We start from the raw sequence: 20,789 nt of genomic DNA on the forward strand, positions 1-20,789 counted from the left end.
AGACTATTAATGCGGTCAAATATAAAAAATAGCTATTGTTTTATTGATATGACATTAATTAATTAGATATTTTTATAAAGAAATATTTTTCACATACATGTTATTTGTTGATACAAGCCTAAATCTATACAAGTCTTTTAATCTAATTCACCCCACGCGCTATTATCTAATCAAATTTTCAATTAACGCGCGAATTATTTGTTGTTCATCGTTGATAGTTTGAATTGAATATAATGTAGGAGTTATGCATTAAAAAAAATATTTTTCTGCATTTGTAGCAAATTTCGGTGTAAAACTAAGATATTTATGTGTATTGTTTAAGATTTTTTTTTTGTGTATGTATAATGATAAGTTTTGCATGATTTAAAACTCTTCTTCTCCCTCCTCCTCATCTTTTATTGTTTCTTCTTCTTTTTCATCATCATCATTATAATCTTTTTTTTTCTTATTTATTTATTTATTCTTGTTTTACCTTCTCAAGTTTCTTCTTATTTTACTCTCTTAACAAGAATAAAAATACAAAAAATAAACAAAGAAGAAGAATAAACACATAATGCTACAAAATTATTAAAAAGGATGAACCTACATTCATTCAACTAAAAAAAAGAAAGAAATAAGAAAAAGAAGAAAAAATATGCAGCATTAAAGGAAATATTTTTGTGTATTTGTAGTCAATTTCGATGTAAAACTAAGATATTTATGTGTATTGTTTAAGAATTTTCGGTGTATGTGTACTGATAAGTTCTGCATAATTCAAAATTTGTCATCTTTCTCTTTCTCATCTTCTGCTTCTTTTTTTCATCACCACCATCTTATTCTTCTTTTTTTCTTATTCATCTTTCTCTTCTTATTTTACCTTCTCAAGTTTCTTCTCGTTTTACTCTTTTAATAAGAATAAAAATAAAAAAATCAAACAAAGAAGAAGAAGAAATACATAATACTACAAAGTTACTTAGAAGAGAATAAACTTACAACCATTAAACTAAAAAAGAAAAGAAGAAATATGAAAAAAAAAGAAAAAATACAGCATTAAAATAAACTTGAAAGAGGATGAATTTACATTCATTCAACTAAAAGAAAGAAAGAAATAAAGGAAAAATAAAATATTTTTGTGTATTTGTAGCAAATTTTGGTATAAAACTAAGATATTTATGTGTATTGTTTAAGAAATTTTTATACTTTTGTACGGATAATTTTTGCATAATTTAAAATTCTTCCTCTTCCTCCTCCTTCTCGTCTTATGCTTATTCTTCTTCATCTTCTTATTTCATTCTCTCATAATTCTTTTTAAATTCAATTTTAAAACTTCCTTCACTTTTTGCGACGATGTTGAGAGACTTTTTGAGAGATTTTGATCCTTATTTAAATTTTGAATATCGTGGTATTGGTCGAGAGAGAATAACCATTTATTATAATAATTTTTGCGCTATTCAAGAGTCAGAAAAGCGCGTATTTACACGCAATGTAAACTGAGGGTTATAAATTACGGAGATTCCTTTAAACGTGTGAAATAATATTGACGGCATCTTTGAAAATTTTGTTTGGAAAAGCGATAATACAAGCAAAAAGTTTCATATTCTTAGGTCCAGTTTGGAAAAATAACTTAATTAAATTATTTAAATAATAAATAATTATATTAAAAATAGTTTATAAATAAATTACTTTATATTTAAGTTTTTAATTTTAAAAATATTTATTTTATAAAAATATGATAAAAATTAATAGTATTAAAAATACTTAATTTAAATATATCTCATCTAAATATCAAGTAGACTCGAGAATTAAAGGTAGGTCAAGATCTTTTCCATCACAATCTTATGCTAAATTTCTTCATCTATCAATAGATTTGTTTTTTTAGAGTTATTTTTTTCAGTTTTCTTTTGCTGTCACTTTATTAATTGTTCTGCATCTATTTTAATCACTCATTCTTCAAGTAGACCTAGATCTTTTTCAAGAATAAATTATACCACCACTTCAATGCCACCGATTACCGTCAACAATTTATTTTCTATAGAAATTAGTTCACGAACAATAATCTTCAAGCTGTTGTGATCATCAACAACATACTCACTTACAACAAAACTTTATTTTTCTGAAATAAAATAAGAGCATAACCACCACACTCATTTATATGATCCAAGAAAAGAGGGTGCCCTTAATTGAAGATCCCTTTCCCTAACCTTCCCAAGTCCTCCATCATTAAGTTTACATTTTTCCTATTCTCCCCCAATGGCTTAAGATTTCTTTTCAATCCTCTTCGCACTGAATTTTGTTTTTTTTTTTTATAAAAATTATTAGTTGAGAACCGTTAGATAATATTTTAGTTAAATATATTAAATTATTTAAAAAATTTTAATTAATAACTTTATATAAAAATAATTTAATTTTCACCAACAGCAAAATAAAAATTTATCCATCTTCTCCTATCCATACCTGTTTCGGGGCTTACCTAGAACCGGACGGTGGTTGGGCTTGTTTGTGAGGCCCAAGCGTTGGAGGAGTGTGGTCTCCGACTTGGTTTACGTCTGGGAGCCGTCTCCGAATTGTGTATGTGAAAGAATGGGGGGTGGTACCTGCAAAGACACTCTGATGCCTAAGTCAGCAAGGGTGTAAACAGGTCTAGAGAGTATTGGGCTTAGAGATACCTGAGGAATGTCAGTGAATTTATAATGGTGAACCAATAACCACCGCTGAAATAGTTCCACCTTTTAAGGTGGATAACTGTTCCTTTATCTTAGGGAGGTTGAGATATGGCTCCTAGAAGTGGGTAGAGAGATTTTAGGGGCAGTTACTCATTTGAATGAGTGATTATCTGTCAGCTAATCTTCGTCCCCGACTTCTTTAGGGTTAGTCGTGATAGGGACCGACTTCATAGGGAGGAGGTCGGTACAAGGCGAAGCTCAACCTTTTTGGGTTGGGCCTTTTGTTGGGACCTGAGCCTTATCGTTGGGTCAGGGTATGAACAGTGCCCCTACTCGAGCCCAATTTCTTTTAAGATTTGGGTTCGAGTATTCTACTCGGTGTTGTAACCAACTTGTGAGGGAACCGACGTGATTTGTTTGCAACCGACGTGAATTTTCGTGACTTTTGATTTTCACAATTACATCTAATCAAACGTCATGTCCGTTAGGGGTGTGCGTAGGTATTGATTACCTTGGTAACGGTGCATTCATTAATGACCGCTTCCAGTTTTACCATTATGCCCCTAACGTGCTTATAAATGTTTCCCTCTTCCTTCGTTGTTTTGTTTCTTCGATTTTTCAAAATTTTTTCCCTTTCATCTGTTCGTGGAACACTTTCGTATATGTTCGTGGGATACTTTCGTTGAAGGCTTTCATCTTCCCCTACTCCTTTTTCAGGCAAAGGTTGGTTCTTTCTTCCCTTTTATTAAGTGCTTCTGCATGCCTTTTATTTTCTTAGGAGAGGGAGAAGGTGACGTCGTAGGTTGTTAGATTTCATGCCCCTTAGGAACTTTCATTTTTTATTCTTTTTTTCTTTTCCCTTTGTAGGTTTTTATCATACCCTAGGGACAAATGTCTTCTGTAGAAGTTCTTGCTCAGTGGGTTGACGTTACGGTCTTGGGGGAGGAACCCTTGGTCGATGCCGAGTTCATCACCAACCTTCGCACTCATCACCTTATTTGTACTTCTGAGGAGGATGAGCCGAAGTATGAATTGGTGGTTCCGGGTCTGGAAGACCGGGTTTGTTTTGGGAGGGATACTGAGGAGGTTCCTCATTTTTTCTACATGTATGAAAGCATGATTACCCGTTTGGGTGTTTTTCTTCCATTTTCTGATTTTGAAATAGCTGTTTTGCATCACTGCCGAGTTGCTCCTACCCAACTTCACCCCAATTCTTGGGGTTTTCTGAAAATTTACCAGTTTATCAGCCACGCCTTAGATTTTCCGACCTCTTTGAGGATTTTCTTCTATCTTTTCCATATGACCAAGCCCTTCAGTGGGCTAAATAACAAGCAGCAATGGGTGTCTTTCCGAGTCATACAAGGTCGGAGAGTTTTTACCCTTTTTGATGAATCCTTCCATGACTTTAAAAATTATTTTTTCAAAGTTCAAGGTGTAGAGGGTCACCACCCCTTTTTCCTGGATGAAAATTCTGTTCCTCGATTTCTTCTGTATTGGTTGGAGGCCTCCCCCTGCGAGAAACATGGTTTGGATGACTTGGATGAGGTGGAGGTAGCCATTGTGGGGTTCCTCCGAAAAGTGTGGGGGAGGGCCCCATATCTGGATACCAAAAAATTTCTCCAGGGGTCGCCGTCCTTTGTCCAGGCACAATTAGGTAGCCTTTGTCTTTTATGCTTTGTTTCCGACTTGTATCTTGTTTTTCCGACTTGTCTGAATTTTTTGGCTAATAATTGCTTTTACAGAGATGGCGAAGAAGAATTCCAGCGAATCTTACCAGAGAGTCCAGGAGGCCAGGGCAAGATCTCGCGCCAGGGCTGGCGGTGCCAGGGTAACTAGCTCCTCTCTTCCTCCTCCTCCTCCTCAAAATTTGGGGACCCCTTCTCGGCCTATTGTTATTTCCTCCTCGGCTTCTTCTCAGCCGCCCCCTCCCCCCGACCTTCTCCTGAGCCAGAGAAGAAGAAGCGTAAGACTTTAGAGTCTTCCTCTTCTTTTGAAGGTGAGGCTAAGGTGGATGCTCCTGCATTTGTCCGGAAACACATCTATCCCCATACCCGTATAGGTATGGATGATGTTTCTGTCCGAAACCACCTCACTATTCTGGCTCAGGAGAGTGTCAGGGCGGCGGCAGTGTGCACCAAGTTTCTTGATGTTTTTGAGAAGACTCCTCTTAGCTCTCTAGGTTTCAACTTCGAGGGTTGAAGAGTTGGAGGAGAGGCTTCTCATATATCAGAAACATGAGAAGGAGTTGAAGGAGGAGGTCGCTAAATTGAGGGAGGAAAGGGATGATCTTCGGGAGAAGGGGAGCAAGTTACAAGCCCAATGCAATATGGAGGAGGGCTTGAGGAAGAAGGCGCAGGAGAGTTATTCAAGCTTGTTCAAGGATCTCGTGGAGGTGAGGAAGGACTTGTTGAATTCTCGGACTGCTTACGCCGAGTTGGAGGACTCTATTGCTGAGGGAGCCGAGGAGGCTTGGAGGATTTTTAAGGAGCAGGTCGGCGTCCTTGCTCCCGATTTGGATCTCTCTCCTTTGGACCCTGACAAAATTGTCATTAATGGGGCCATTATGTCTCCTCCCCGACCTGTATCTGAGTATGAGTTGAAGACTCGGGGTTAGAGAATCATAGAGTCTCCTCCCCGTCCCGACAATGCTCCGAGTTCTTCCGAGACTCCCGAGACTTCTCTTCCAACTCCTGTAGGTGCCTCTCTCCCTGGTCCTGATGGCGCTCCGACTCCTCTTCCTGATTCTGGTGGTGATCCTACTACTCCCGGTGGTGATAGTTAAAAGTTTGTTGGCTATATGGGGGCCCGGCCTGTGGGTCCCCCCTTTTTTAAACTCTTTGTTGTTTATGGTGGTGGTGACTTGACTTTTTCTCTGGCCTTTTAAGGCCGTAAACAAAATATTTATAAATACCCTTTTTTGGATAAGGGTTTTATGTTTAGCAAAGAAATACCCTTTTTTGGATGAGGGTTTAAGTTACCTTTTGTGTGCATGCTTTTCTGTTTTTGTTTGATAGTTTAGAAAATTTCTCCGACCTTTTGAAAAACCTTTTCTTTGGCTTGTCTGTCTTTATGAGCTTGACAGTCTTTTAGCCTTAGGTTTTTTTCGATCTCTCTTTTCCACTATTCCTTTATACTCAACTTTGTGGTTTATTGAGCTTTTATGTCTTAGGTTATTTTTGCGATGCGTTTTTCTTCCACTCGGTTTTCCATTTCGATGTACGGGTCGAAGTATTTCCGAGCTTTTCTACTCGGGTTTTCATTTCGACTTATGAGTCGGAGCGTTTCCGAGTTTCTTACGATCAACTCATATAACCTCTTTACACCGACTTGTACCTCATCGTTTTATCCTGACGACCATCTAGGTCGGTTCATGGGATTTTCACGTTTTGTCGAGCATAAGTCGGCGCGTTTCGTAGAAAAGAAAGAGAAAATAGAAAGGAATTTATAAGAGATATTTGTAAAATGAAAATATATTTATTTATTGGGGAGGTACTTTATTGCTACTAAAGGTTTTTGCCAACCTATTTCCCTTAGCCCCTACTATGATGCCTCGTTAAAAACCCTTCTCCAGAAAAAACCCTTTGATTTTGGGAAAAAATCATGAAGTTGGGAAAAGAGTACACCAGGGAGTAGAGTTCGCTTTTAACTGTAGTACCTTTTCATATTACAAGCATGCCACGACCTCGGTAACTCGGTGCCGTTCAAGTCGGTCACTTTATAATAACCTTTTCCTAAGGCCTCATTGACTTTGTATGGTCCCTTCCAATTAGCAGCGAGCTTTCCTTCCCCTGATTTGTTGACTCCAATGTCGTTTCTGATCAAGATTAAGTCATTTGGGGTGAATGTTCTTCGAATGACTTTTTTGTTGTATCTTCTAGTCATCATTTGCTTCAACGCTGTTTCTCTTATCTGAGCTTGCTCTCGAACTTCGGGGAGCAGGTCGAGCTCCTTTTTGTGCCCCTGTATGTTCCCGATCTCGTCATGGAGAGTCACCCTTGGGCTTTGTTCATTGATTTCTATTAGTATCATGGCTTCTACACCATAGACTAGTCGGAAGGGCGTTTCTCCAGTGGCGGATTGGGGGGTTGTCCTGTAAGCCCATAGCACTTGCGGGAGCTCCTCAGCCCAGGCTCCTTTTGCATCTTGTAATCTTTTCTTCAGTCCTGCCAGTATGATTTTGTTGGCTGCCTCAGCTTGTCCATTGGCTTGCGGATGTTCTACCGAGGTGAACTGGTGTTTGATTTTCATACTGGCTACTAGGCTTCTAAAGGCAGAGTCGGTGAACTGGGTTCCATTATCTGTAGTAATGGAATAAGGTATCCCATATCTTGTGATGATATTTTTGTAGAGGAACCTCCGACTTCTTTGAGTGGTGATGGTGGCTAATGGTTCTGCTTCTATCCACTTTGTGAAATAATCTATTCCCACGATCAGGTATTTGACTTGTCTTGGCGCTTGGGAAAAAGGACCTAACAAATCCATTCCCCATTTTGCGAAGGGCCATGGAGAAGTGATACTGATTAGCTCTTCCGGGGGAGCCACGTGGAAATTTGTATGCATCTGACATGGTTGACACTTTTTCACAAATTCTGTGGCATCTTTCTGCAAGGTCGGCCAGTAGAATCCAGCTCGGATCACTTTCCTGGCTAGTGACCTTGCTCCGAGATGATTTCCGCAGATCCCACTGTGAACTTCTACTAACACCTCAGTGGTTCTTGAGGTCGGTACGCACTTTAACAATGGCGTTGATATCCCCCTTCTGTAGAGAATATTTCTCACCAAAGTGTAATGTTGTGCTTCCCTCCGAATTTTCTTGGCCTCTTTTTCCTCTTTGGGAAGGATGTCGAATTTCATGTATTCGACCAAGGGGTTCATCCATCCGAGGTTTAAACCGGCTACCTCAAGGACCTCTTGTTTGTCTTCTATTTTTACCACGGAGGGTTCCTGGAGAGTTTCTTGGATCAGGCTTCTGTTATTCCCTCCTGGCTTGGTACTTGCTAACTTGGATAGGGCGTCTGCTCTGCTATTCAGATCCCGAGTTATATGTTTGACCTCGGTTTTTGCAAAGCGTCCCAGGTGTTCCAGAGTTTTTTCCAAGTACCTCTTCATAATTGGGTCCTTTGCCTGATACTCTCCACTTATCTGGGAAGTCACCACTTGTGAGTCGCTGTATATCATCACCTTTGTAGCACCGACTTCTTCTGCCAGCTTCAATCCAGTAATCAGGGCTTCATACTCGGCCTGATTATTTGAAGCTGGGAATTCAAATTTGAGGAAAACCTTTATTTGGGTTCCTCTTTCATCCACCAATATTATGCCTGCACCGCTTCCTGTTTTATTTGAGGATCCATCTACATAGAGTTCTCATGTAGTTGGCTTTTCCTCTTGATCTCCTGCATATTCTGTGATGAAGTCGGTGAGGCACTGGGCTTTGATCGCCGTCCGAGTTTCATACCTCAAGTCGAACTCGGAGAGCTCTATTGCCCATTGAACCATTCTCCCTGTGACATCCGTTTTTTGGAGGATTTGCTTCATGGGTTGGTTCGTGCGAACTCTTACTGTATGAGCTTGAAAGTAAGGTCGTAGCTTTCGTGAGGCTACTACTAAGGAGTAGGCAAACTTCTCTAGTTTGTGGTATCTTAGCTCGGGTCCTTGTAGAACTTTGCTGATGAAATACACTGGGTGCTGGCCGACCTCGTCTTCTCTTATCAGGGCTGACGCGACAGCCTTACCTGCTACAGATAAATATAGGACGAGGTCTTCTCCAGCTACAGGTCGGGTCAGAATCGGAGGTTGGCTCAAGAATCTTTTGAACTCCTGAAATGCCTCATCGCATTCAGGAGTCCATTCGAATTGACATCCATTTCTCAATAAGGAGAACAGTGGAAGGGATTTTAGTGCTGATCCTGCCAAGAATCTGGAGAGGGCTGCGAGTCGGCCATTTAGCTGCTGGACCTCTCTTAAACAGGTCGGGCTTTTCATTTCCAGAATAGCTCTACATTTATCAGGATTGGCTTCAATCCCTCTTTGTGTCAGCATGAACCCTAGAAATTTTCCCGCCTCTACCGCGAAGGCACACTTTGCGGGATTTAGTCTCATCCCGTGTAACCTTATGGTGTCAAAGACTCGCGAGAGGTCTAACAAGAGGTAGACCTCTTTCTTGGTTTTCACCAGCATGTCGTCGACGTATACTTCCATTAGGCTCCCAAGGTGGGGAGCAAACACTTTGTTCATCAGCCTTTGGTATGTGGCCCCTGCATTTTTTAATCCAAATGGCATGACCACATAGCAAAAATTTACTCTGGGCGTGATGAAGGATGTTTTTTCCTGGTCTGGCTCATACATCGGGATTTGGTTATACCCCGAGTAGGCGTCTATGAACGACAAGTATTGATACCCCGAGCTGGAGTCTACTAAGGTATCAATACTTGGTAGTGGATAAGGGTCCTTAGGACAGGCCTTATTTAAGTCGGTATAGTCGACACACATTCTCCATTTGCCATTTTGTTTTTTGACTAGCACTACATTGGCTAGCCATGTTGGGTACTTGACTTCTCTGATGAAGTCGGCTTCTAGGAGCGCCTGCACTTGTTCTTCTACTACTAGGGCTCGTTCTGGGCCGAGCTTGCGCCTTCTTTGTTGCGTGGGTCGGGACCCCGGGTAGACCGAGAGTTTGTGGGACATGAGCTCGGGGTCTATCCCAGGCATATCGGAGGCCTTCCAGGCAAAAAGATCGGAGTTGTCTCTTAGAAGCTTAGTCAACCCTTGTTTTAGGATTTCCCCTAGGTTGGCTCCTATGTGAGTATTTTTTCCTTCCTCTTCGCCTACCTGTATCTCATCGGTTTTTCCTCCCGGCTGTGGTCGCAGCTCTTCTCTAGCCCTTGCACCACCGAGTTCTATTGTGTGAATCTCTCTGCCTTTTCCTCTCAGGTTTAGGCTTTCATTATAACATTTCCTTGCCAATTTCTGATCTCCCCTTACCGTTGCTATCCCCGCTGGGGTCGGGAATTTCATACAAAGGTGGGGAGTGGATACCACCGCTTCGAGTCGATTGAGGGTAGCTCTGCCGATTAAAGCATTATATGCTGACCCTACATCGATGACTATGAAGTCTACACTCAAAGTTTTTGATTTTTCCCCTTTTCCAAAAGTGGTGTGGAGGGGCAAAAATCCCAGTGGCTTTATTGGCGTGTCGCCTAGTCCGTATAAGGTATCGGGATAAGCTCTTAATTCTTTCTCCTCCAACCCTAGTTTGTCAAAAGCGGGCTTAAAAAGGATGTCCGCTGAGCTTCCTTGGTCTACTAGGGTTCTGTGGAGATGGGTATTTGCTAGGATCATAGTTATTACCACTGGATCATCGTGTCCAGGGATTATTCCTTGCCCATCTTCTTTTGTGAATGAAATGATAGGGAGGTCGGATGATTCTCCTCCGACCTGGTAGACTCTCTTGAGATGCCTTTTACGAGAGGATTTGGTGAGTCCCCCTCCCGCGAACCCTCCTGAGATCATATGGATATGTCTCTCCGGACTCTGCGGTGGTGGGTCTCTTCTATCCATATCGTGTCGCTTTCTCTTCCCATGATTGTCCGACCTTTCTATGAGATATCTGTCAAGCTAACCTTCTCTAGCCAGTTTTTCTATCACATTTTTAAGGTCGTAACAGTCATTTGTGGAGTGACCATATATTTTATGGTACTCGCAGTAGTCGCTGCGGCTCCCCCCTTTTTTATTTTTAATGGTTTTGGGAGGTGGCAGCCTTTCAGTATTGTAAATTTCTCTGTATACATCCACTATAGAAACCTTTAGAGGAGTATAAGAGTGATATTTCCTTGGTCTATCGAGGCCGAGTTCTTCCTTTTTCCTGGGCTCCCTCTCCCTCTCTTTTGTTGAGGGAAGGTGTCCGGGTCGCCAACTCGGATCTCTCAGCTTAGCATTCTCTTCCATGTTGATGTACCTTTCAGCTCTTTCCTGTACGTCACTTAAAGAGATGGGGTGTCTTTTGGATATGGACTGTGAGAAGGGACCTTCTCTAAGCCCATTGACTAACCCCATTATGACTGCCTCGGTGGGCAGGTCTTGGATCTCTAAACATGCTTTGTTGAACCTTTCCATATAGGCTCGTAAGGATTCTCCGACCTCCTGTTTTATTCCCAGGAGGCTTGGCGCATGTTTCACTTTGTCTTTCTGGATAGAGAACCTCATAAAAAACTTCCTTGAGAGGTCTTCAAAACTGGTGACCGACCTCGGAGGGAGGCTGTCGAACCACTTCATCGTTGCTTTCGATAGGGTAGTCGGGAAAGCTTTGCATCGCGTAGCGTCGGAAGCATCAGCCAGGTACATCCGACTTTTGAAATTGCTTAAGTGATGCTTTGGATCCGTGGTTCCGTCATAGAGGTCAATATCGGGGCTTTTGAAGTTCCTTGGAACTTTTGCCCTCATGATGTCCTCGCTAAAAGGGTCCTCCCCTCCTATGGGCGGCTCTTCTCGTTCGTCGCGGGAGTTCCGGCCTTTGAGGGAGGATTCAAACTTCAAGAGTTTTCTTTCTAACTCTTTTCGTCGTTCCATCTCCTCTTTTAGGTTCTTCTCAGTCTCCCTTTGTCGCTCCCGTTCCTGTTCTAACTGTTCCAAGTGACTTTGGTGGACGTGGACTAATCCCATGAGTTCAGTCGCGTGGGATGGTCCATCTTTCTCCGAGTCGCACCCTTCTGAAGAATTCGCCTTCGGATTTTTGACTCTGGAGGTACCTTCTCTGTGCTGATCATTGGTTTCCTGGTGAAGGGTCAAGTCTGCGTCATTGTTTTCGGTATCCAGATTCTCTTGTTCAGAATCTGATTCCACATGACCCTCTTCGGGGGATCTGTCCGCCATCACTGGTTGATCTCTCGGGTCCCCGGCAACGGCGCCAATGTTCCGGGGCTTACCTAGAACCGGACGGTGGTTGGGCTTGTTTGTAAGGCCCAAGCGTTGGAGGAGTGTGGTCTCCGACTTGGTTTACGTCTGGGAGCCGTCTCCGAGTTGTGTATGTGAAAGAATGGGGGGTGGTACTTGCAAAGACACTCTGATGCCTAAGTCAGCAAGGGTGTAAACAGGTCTAGAGAGTATTGGGCTTAGAGATACCTGAGGAATGTCAGTGTATTTATAATGGTGAACCAATAACCACCGCTGAAGTAGTTCCGCCTTTTAAGGTGGATAACTGTTCCTTTATCTTAGGGAGGTTGAGATATGGCTCCTATAAGTGGGTAGAGAGATTTTAGGGGCAGTTACTCATTTGAATGAGTGATTATCTGCCAACTAATCTTCGTCTCCGACTTCTTTAGGGTTAGTCGTGATAGGGACCGACTTCATAGGGAGGAGATCGATACAAGGCGAAGCTCAACCTTTTTGGGTTGGGCCTTTTGTTAGGACCTGAGCCTTATTGTTGGGTTAGGGTATGAACAATATCAATCCTTTGTTGATCACACCAAACATCGAACATCTCTCTAATTTTTATTGAATTAACCCGCATTACGTCCCACGCTTCATCACAAAGGATACAATTTAATTAATCTTCTTCAATAATGTTGATGTTTGTTAGTCTCTTTTTCATTAAAATTTGAATAAATTATGCATGGTTACAAAATATTCAAGCGCTAACAATTACAATAATAAAATATATAAACTAATTTGATATAAAAAAAGAAATGAAATTAATCCAAATAAATTAATTAACAAACTATCTATTTTATGTAATTTTATTGAAATAATTTATATTTTATGAATATAAGATTAATTCATGATAATTTATTAAAAGTATCCTAATAAATTTAATTTTCAAGCAATAATAGCGTAAAGAATTTTATATAATTATTTATTCAGATTATGTGTTTAAATATTTAAAAAAATTAAAATTAGTTATTTTTTACTGTTTATATAATTTTTTTGTGAAAAAAATCTTTTGTATGCTATAAAAATTAAACTCGTATCCTACTAATTCCTAAAATGTTGTCACCGCCGAAAATTTCTAAACCCGAAGACCGCAAGAAAAACGCCGCCGGTTTTATTGACTTAATGTGTTCATGAATTCTGAGGGCCGAAAGCGACTCTCAAATCTCAATAAAAGTCAACTTTCCATAGTCAAACCAAAAGAAGTTGATTTTATTTTTAATAAAGTTCGGGTTTGCTTCCTCATCAGTCATCTCCATTGTTCTTAAACCTGATTTTGGGCCTCGGCCCATTTTCAAATCCAAAAAAAAAAATAAAACTCTTCCACCCTCATCTCACTTTCACTGGCCACAGCGAATGGGTAAAGAAGGAGACTTGTGGGATGATTCTGCTCTCATCAATGCCTTCGACCACGCCATTTCTACTTTCAAGGTAATCACTACACTTTACTTCTCTCTAATTCCATTTCTTATTTATCTTTTTTGGTTTCAATTGCTGTGCCTTTTGCTGGAGTTTGGTGTTAACACTGTTTTCTAACTAATTCATGATATTCGTAATAATTTGTGTAGAAAATGCACAAGAACAAGAACAATAGCAAGGATGAATCAGCTGGAGCTGAGGCTGAGGCTGAGGATGAGGCTGAGACAGTGATGGGCGCCACCGCTGAAGAAAATGGTTCTAGTGGCGACTTTCGAAATCTTGACACTGCAAGGTAGAAAGCAAACTGTTTGAATAGGAACTATTGCAAAATCGCACCTTTTTATTCTAATTGATGGTTCATGTTATTCAGTTTTCACTATCCAATCTCTGGTGCCTTCTTGAATGGTTTGAATTAATAATGCCGTAATTTGATATACAAGGTTTTAAGTTGCAATTGGATAAAAATATATTTGGTGGAACTGCTATTGTCTTCATATTTCTTGAAGAATAACGAATTTTCTACATTGCTACTTTCGTTCTATCTTTACTTGTATAATGCGGACGGAATTCTTGTAATTTAATCACACAAATGCAGGGTATAGGTTTTGTATCTCAAATGTTATTATTGATCACAATGAAAGGAATAGAATCATTTGATAATGGTTGCTTTTTCTTCTATGCGAATTTGTGCACTTGTTTTTTCACTATCGATTGTGGTGCATTGGACCCAGGGATGTTGATGAGAAGAGCAATATTCCAGCTGCTGATACACCTGATTTAGGTGAGACTGGTTCTGTGCCGAAGTTGGGAGATGATTGTCATGCTGAGCCGCAGGTAGGACATACTTGTCAGGATTCAACAAGGGGCCAAGGCATCCAAAGTGAGCATGATGCTTATGCATATGCACAAGGTGTGGAGGAATATAATCAGTTAGTTGTTCAGTATAATGAACTTGAGGAGAAAAGGCTGAAGATTTGGGAGCAACTTAATCAGTATAGTGCTTGGAATTACAAATATGATGCTACTGCTACTAGTTCTGGTGTACCATATTCCAATGTGCAGGATTATTCAATGTCTCCTTACCAAGTTTCTGATCCAAATGTTGTTTGCACGTGTTGCCCGTGTTTTAGTCAATGTTCAATGGCTTCTTGCACATCTGCTCCCGGTTGTTCTCTAGATGAATCAGGTGTTGGTAAACCTTGTAACAGTCATTATGTGGAAATGGATCATAAAATGCCATTTCCATGTGAGGATGGTAAAATCCACAAAATAGCAATGGGAGCAGCAGAGCAGGCACTGTCGTCCATTAGAACAACCATTTCTGGTGATTCTAATGTGAATGAAGGTAAGCAATAAGCATGGCTACCTAAATAGATATGCATGAATTTTTTGCAATGCAATCCATTAAGATTAGTTAATAGTATTACCATAAGTGGCAAATCCATGGTTTTATGACCTTTAAGTGATGTAAAACCTGGAATCATTTTGGTTCCATCAATAGGCTATTTTATTTTTTTTGCACTTGTGAGGCTAGTGGATGATAGCTTACATGCTTATTTTTTATTTTTTGTCAGCACGAACTGAAAAATGTTCTTAATGTTTGCATTACGTATTGCTTACCATTGTCACTTAAACTCATGAATGAAAAGATGGATACTCATTCTAATGTACCTGACATAATTTGCCTTCACTTTGGTTGGTAGAATTTTATCATGGACCAAATGCTTCAGTTCCATCCACCATTTCATGTGTTTAATGGCTTTATTATATTACTATCTAAAAAAATGCCTTTGTTTTATTACTATATATTTTTTTGGGTGCATAACTGCATATGACTCATGGTATAACTCTGACGTCTATGTTTGCTCCATGAAATGCAGAGAAAGAGAGAACAATTTCTGAACCCAAACAAACTAGTGGCTCAGGAACAGATCTTACTGCTCTTTTGAATGCTTGGTATTCTGCGGGCTTCTATACTGGAAAGTAAGTGTTTATCACAGTTATATTTATATTGAACTTTATAGACTGAGTTTGGTTTTCATTCAAGAACGTCATTCTAGCTTGCATTATCATGCAAGTAAAACTCGGATTTCAGTGCTAACTATCTTGCTCAACACATAGAGGTGTTGTAATTATTAGTTATTACTTCAAAGAATGTCAAAGTTTCACAATTATTGAGCTGTTTGGACCCTTTGAAAGTACTCCTAGTCCTAGCTATATCCTTGCCATGTTCTTTCTATGGTAATTGGGGTTCATGATGATGCAGGTATCTTGCTGAACAATCCATGGCTAATAGAAAATAGAAGTAAACTAGAATTTCAAGTGGAGGCAAAAGGTTCCTCACACCACTCTTATTAGTATAGTGAAGAGTTAGATGGTGACTTATTTACATTTACTTCTTTGAGAAAAATCAGGAGAATGCTTTCGGTGTGATCTAATTGGTATGGTGGTTCAATATAAACTACGAGGCCTTGGTGACCTTTCTTAGCATGGTTTCACTGGATGTGTATCTAAAGCAGGATTTTACCCTCTGCTATGTTCATGAATATGTTGCCCGAGTTTGGTGTCAAATGCTAGAGACCTTAACATATGTAAACCATTCTCTGATAAGATCCATATTCACATTGAAGAAATATCACAATTTCAAAATGTTTGACCAAATTAAGATTTTTTTGTCTTTGTTTTTGGACTGTTTTAGTTTTATATTTGAGGTTTGGTTTTAGAGTTGACATAAAATCATAAATAATACCCAGATGTGAAGTAATACTCCATTTCATATAAATCACTTTAATTTTTCGTACACATTTGAAACTTATCAATACTGATTTCAGATATATTGATTTATAAAGGCAAGATAACCTATTAATACTACAACAATAACAACAAAATCTTGTCTCATTAGGTGGAGTCGGTTACATGGATCAAACAATAACAATAGTGGAGTCGGTTACATGGATCAAATGACGCTATTGAACTCTATCATGTATCATGTTTATAGAGAGATCGTTTATATGTAGATTTCGTTTAATCACCTCATGGATGATCTTTCTCTACCTTTCACCCCCTGTCTATCTTCTATTTCATTCATCCTCTTGATTGGGTGTTCTGTCAGTCTTCTTTTCACATGTCCAAATCATCTGAGACGCGATTTTACCATCTTTTTCACAATAGTTGTTACTCTAACCCTCTCTCTTATATCTTTGTTCTTTATTATATCCAATTGCGTATGATCACTCATCCATCCCAACATCATCATCTCTGTCACACTTATGTTCGTGTTCCCCTTTAACTGTCCAACACTCTGTACCATAAAATATAGCCGGTCTAACAGTGCGATAGAATTTACCTTTAAGTTTTAAAGATATTTTTTTTGTCACATATAAAACCAGACGCACTCTGCCATTTTCACCAACCTGCTTAAATCTTATGATTTATATCATGTTCAATCTATCTATTATCTTGTATGATATACCCAAGGTACTTAAAACTTTTAACTAAATGTTTTTTCCAATATTCACTTCTGTATTAAGGTTTTCCCTTCGGCGGCCGAACTTACATTTCATATATTCCGTCTTGCTATGGCTTATGCGCAAACCATACACTTTTAGAGCTTCTTTCCATAAATTCAACTTCTTATTTAGGTCTTCTCTTGACTCTCCATAAGGACGATATTATTGGTAAAAAGTATGCACCATGACACATGCTTTTAGATATGTTCTGAGTATTTCAAAGATTAATGTAAAAAAAGTATGGACTTAAAGATGATCTCTAGTGTATTTTTATACCAATAAGAAATTTCTCAGTCACATCACCTTGAATCTTCACACTAGTTGTAGCCCCATCATTATTGCACGAATATATGCGATCCTTACTATCTTCCTTTCCAAAACTTTCCATACAACCTCCCTTAGAACCCTATCATACGCTTTTTTCAAATTAATAACACCATATGTAGATCCTTTTATTACTACGATACCTCTCCATCATCCTTCTTAACAGGTATGTAGCTTCAATGCTGGATCTGCCGGGAACAAAACCAAATTAGTTCTTTGTTACTTGTGTCTTGCCTCAGCCTCCGTTTTATCACCCTTTCCCATAACTTCATAGTATGATTTATGAGTTTGATCCCTCTATAGTTTTGGCAACTCTGAATATTCCCTTTATTCTTGTAAACAAGTACTAAAGTGTTCTTTCTCCACTCATCTAGCATCTTCTTTGATCTTAAAATCTCATTAAAAAGTTTGGTTAACTAACTGATGCCTTTCTCTCCAAATCCCTTCCAAACTTCAATCAGAATATTATCAGGTCCTATTGCCTTGCCATTTTTCATCGCTTTAGAGTTTCTTTTAACTCGAAGTCTCAAATCTTTCGAAAGTAATCGAAGTTTTGATCTTCCTCCCTCGTGCATAACTGACCAAGGTTTGGAAGAGTCTTCTATCCTTCATTAATGAAAATAATTTCACTAATTTCACTTCAATTTTAAAAAAAATTATGAAAAGTTATGATTCCACTCAATAGATTTTAATTAACCCCATCATTGACTCATTTTTGGCATTCCATGTACAATGTACAATTATTATTGTTATTTTGTAACTTTGATGTCATGTAACTCTCCCTAACATGTATATTTTGGATCATGCCCTCACTTTTTCAGCAGCTTCTTTGATCTGGTCAATGGTGAAAATGCCAAAGAAATCATCGTCTAAGACACCATTGATAACTGCAAATGCAACATCATCAACACTAACAGGTGGGGTTAAGAACAAATCAGATGCAGGGAGAGAGCTTAATGGTTTGATGAAGTTCTCTGTTGCTTTTAGAATTCTCTCAGCTGGTACCCCAACTAAATCCAAAGGGATCTCAAAACCATCCACTCTCCTTTTCCCATATATGAATCCAGGTCTCAATACAATACCTGAAAAACATTTCAAAGCCAAGTTAACCATCAAAGCATTGAACGATAAGTGTTTTTTTAAGGTTTCAATAAAAAATAGGAAAAAGCCAACCCGGAAAAAGGCATCCTGCATTGTACAAGATCCGGGAAAGGGTTGCATCCAAAGCTAACACTTACTTGTGAGTCAAGGCTTGTCCTCAATGAGCTTTAGTTAATTCTATTGGTATTAGAGACAACCGTTTCAAGGCTTCAACAAATTGACTCATTTGCAAGTAGGTTTTAGTTTGGAACCTTAGGTCCTTGATTACAAAGCTTAAATACCAATTTAGATTCGATCGTTCATGAAACAGCACAAAACATTTACCTGAACTCGGGTATTTAGAGAGAACCTCAGATTCCGCTTTCCTTTTTCCTGTGAAGTACCCCGATGAAAGTAAGAATGACGGTAAGTTGTAATCATGAACTGAGATCAAGATGAATTTCGGAATTCCTGCAAGGCAAAAGGAGAGAATAATTAATATTGGATACCTTATGCAGTAGAAGAGGATCACAATGGTTTATGACCAAAATACAGTCCAACATATAAGTGCATTCAACTGCAGAATGACACTCTAATGATATGGCTCACCATATTCCTTTGCAGCATTCACAGCCACGACATTAGCCTCGCCGTTAATCCTTTTCATCTGTTCTTCGCTACCAAACCCACCAAGTGTTGAAACAACCGCAGTTGCTCCAACTAATACTTCATCCCAATTCACATAAAAAACATCACCTGTGCATTAAGCATGACATTCAAACACCCTCCAGAGAGTTATTACAACAAACTCATAAGAGAGTTAAAACAAAATAACTATCTAAAATAACAGATAAAACAAACTGAGATTCTGCTTAGTATAAGATTTAGGTAGCATGCCTGCAATCCAAGTAACTTGATCTACCCATGCATCTGGATAAGTAGGACGTCCTGATCTGTAAAATTGAGTTAAGTGTATGCATACAAACATAGATATAAATAAGTTGAACATCACAATTCACAAACCTGCTTAGGCTTATGACTTCTATGCCCTTGGATACTGCTGCCTTGCATATGGCAGAACCAACAAAACCACTCCCTCCCAAGACTACAATCTACAAACAGAGACATTTAATCTAAGTAACAATGCTTCAGCTAAAGAATTATGTATAACATCAAATCAGTAAAAGTGAGACATTTAATTTGTAAATACCCTTTCGCTTTTAATCTCAGCCACAACATCTATAGTGTTAGATCTGGAATCGGCCCTGTAACCTGTTTCTGCAGAACTGCTGCTAACAGAAAACCTGCATAAAGGTATATGCATAAACAATTTAAGAGCACATATCATGGATATTTGAATAAGTAGTGTTCCTGTTACATGCTGCAGCATGAAGAAACATAGATAATCAATTAATGATATTGAAAAAAATTGGCACAACACACACTGCATCATAACATAGACTAAATACAAATCCATACTAAAGGAAATTTGGCAATTATTAACTCATCATCAAATGCTCATACAGTCCAATCCAATTCATTACAAAAACCTCTAAACCCTTATGATGGGGGGAAATAAAAAGTCTTAATTCAAACACACAGAGACAAAATAATGAACACCATTAAACTAATTCAATTTCCGCATGCTCCAAACGGTTGCAAATAGCACGAAACATGAAAAATTATGATAAAAAAGCAAAACAAAAAATAAATTGTTGTGAAGTGGGGGTTGGAGGACTAACCGGTTTTGTTTGAAATGCAAAGTGGGTGGGGATTGAAAGACGGGTCTCTTGAGATAGAAGGCACTGGGAATTATGGGTCGTGAGGAAATAGCTGGTAGAGTGAGAAAAGACGCCATTTTTATGGAGCACAAGGTGCAGAACACTTGCAGTGTGAGTAGTAGAGAGAAGAAAAGAAAGAGTAAGAGAGAAATGAGAAGCAGAAGGTTAAAACGGAAGATTCACAACCACCACGCTATGTGTATTGTAATTTTGGGACCTCATCATTTTTCAATGCCACTAGTTTCCCTTTACTTCCTCTTCTTTCTTTCTCTCCTTTCTTCTATTTTCCATTTTATTTTTTCTCCCGTCTTTTTCTTTTCTTTTATTTTTTTTTCCTCTTGTACTGTAAGGCCTGCATTTATTTATAGAGACAGAATATTGAAACAATAATACAGAATACAAAATCATGTTTAACAGAAAAGATATAAATAAAAACAATATATCTAGAGACACTAAACTAATATATTTTGTGTTCATTTGATAAGAAAGAGATAGAAACACTAACAATGGAACACAACTTGTTTTTTATTTTTCTTTTATTATTCTTGTTAATTTTTCATAATTATAATTTTTATTATTATATTTTTCATCTCAATTTTGTTTAATAAAAAAGATAAGAATAAATTAAATTTTTATAATTTGTTCTAGTTTATTGTCAAACAGAATACAAAAATACAAAATTTTATGTATCTGTCCATCGATGTCTTATCATGTTGTGTTCTCAGTATTTTGTCTTGTTCTATTTTCAAAAACAAACACAGTCTAAGAAAATGAAATTGAATCTTAATTTTTTTTCCATTTAAAGATGTAAAGTGTAATATCTAATCAAGTAGAATAAAAAAACTATTAAAAAAATATTAAAAAATTTGAGATCACATTTTATATTTTTAATTATAAAATATTTAGAAAATTCATTTTCCTAAGTGTGTAATGAATAGACATGACAATTTGGATTCACCCGTTGTATCGCAGTGTCCTGTTCTATTTGAGTCAAAATTTTCAACCATAAACCAAGTTTTGGAACGAATTTGAGTAAAAATCACTTTTTTTTTTGGACACCTTATAAGGCATAATAAATTAAAATTTGATATAAAATTAAAAAATAAATTAAA

At 38.4% G+C, this 20,789-nt stretch overlaps 2 protein-coding genes across 2 annotated transcripts; one reads left to right on the forward strand and one right to left on the reverse strand.

The window, feature by feature from the left end:
* Window positions 1–12,704: 12,704 nt before the first annotated feature.
* LOC112800054 (uncharacterized) lies at window positions 12,705–15,644 on the forward strand. Its single transcript, XM_025842109.3, has 5 exons — window positions 12,705–12,995; window positions 13,133–13,275; window positions 13,715–14,328; window positions 14,864–14,966; window positions 15,250–15,644. Exons 1-5 carry the CDS (start codon window positions 12,921–12,923, stop codon window positions 15,284–15,286), a joined length of 972 nt encoding a protein of 323 aa, XP_025697894.1. The 5' UTR covers window positions 12,705–12,920; the 3' UTR covers window positions 15,287–15,644.
* Window positions 15,645–17,502: 1,858 nt separating this feature from the next.
* On the reverse strand, window positions 17,503–20,016 carry LOC112800055 (uncharacterized protein At1g32220, chloroplastic-like). Its single transcript, XM_025842110.2, has 7 exons — window positions 19,639–20,016; window positions 19,107–19,200; window positions 18,920–19,008; window positions 18,794–18,849; window positions 18,506–18,652; window positions 18,242–18,367; window positions 17,503–17,898 (listed from the first exon to the last, which is right to left on the reverse strand). Exons 1-7 carry the CDS (start codon window positions 19,752–19,754, stop codon window positions 17,618–17,620), a joined length of 909 nt encoding a protein of 302 aa, XP_025697895.1. The 5' UTR covers window positions 19,755–20,016; the 3' UTR covers window positions 17,503–17,617.
* Window positions 20,017–20,789: the final 773 nt, after the last annotated feature.

The sequence above is a fragment of the Arachis hypogaea genome, chromosome 5 (assembly GCF_003086295.3).
Source record: "Arachis hypogaea cultivar Tifrunner chromosome 5, arahy.Tifrunner.gnm2.J5K5, whole genome shotgun sequence".
Classification (NCBI taxonomy): Eukaryota; Viridiplantae; Streptophyta; class Magnoliopsida; order Fabales; family Fabaceae; genus Arachis; species Arachis hypogaea.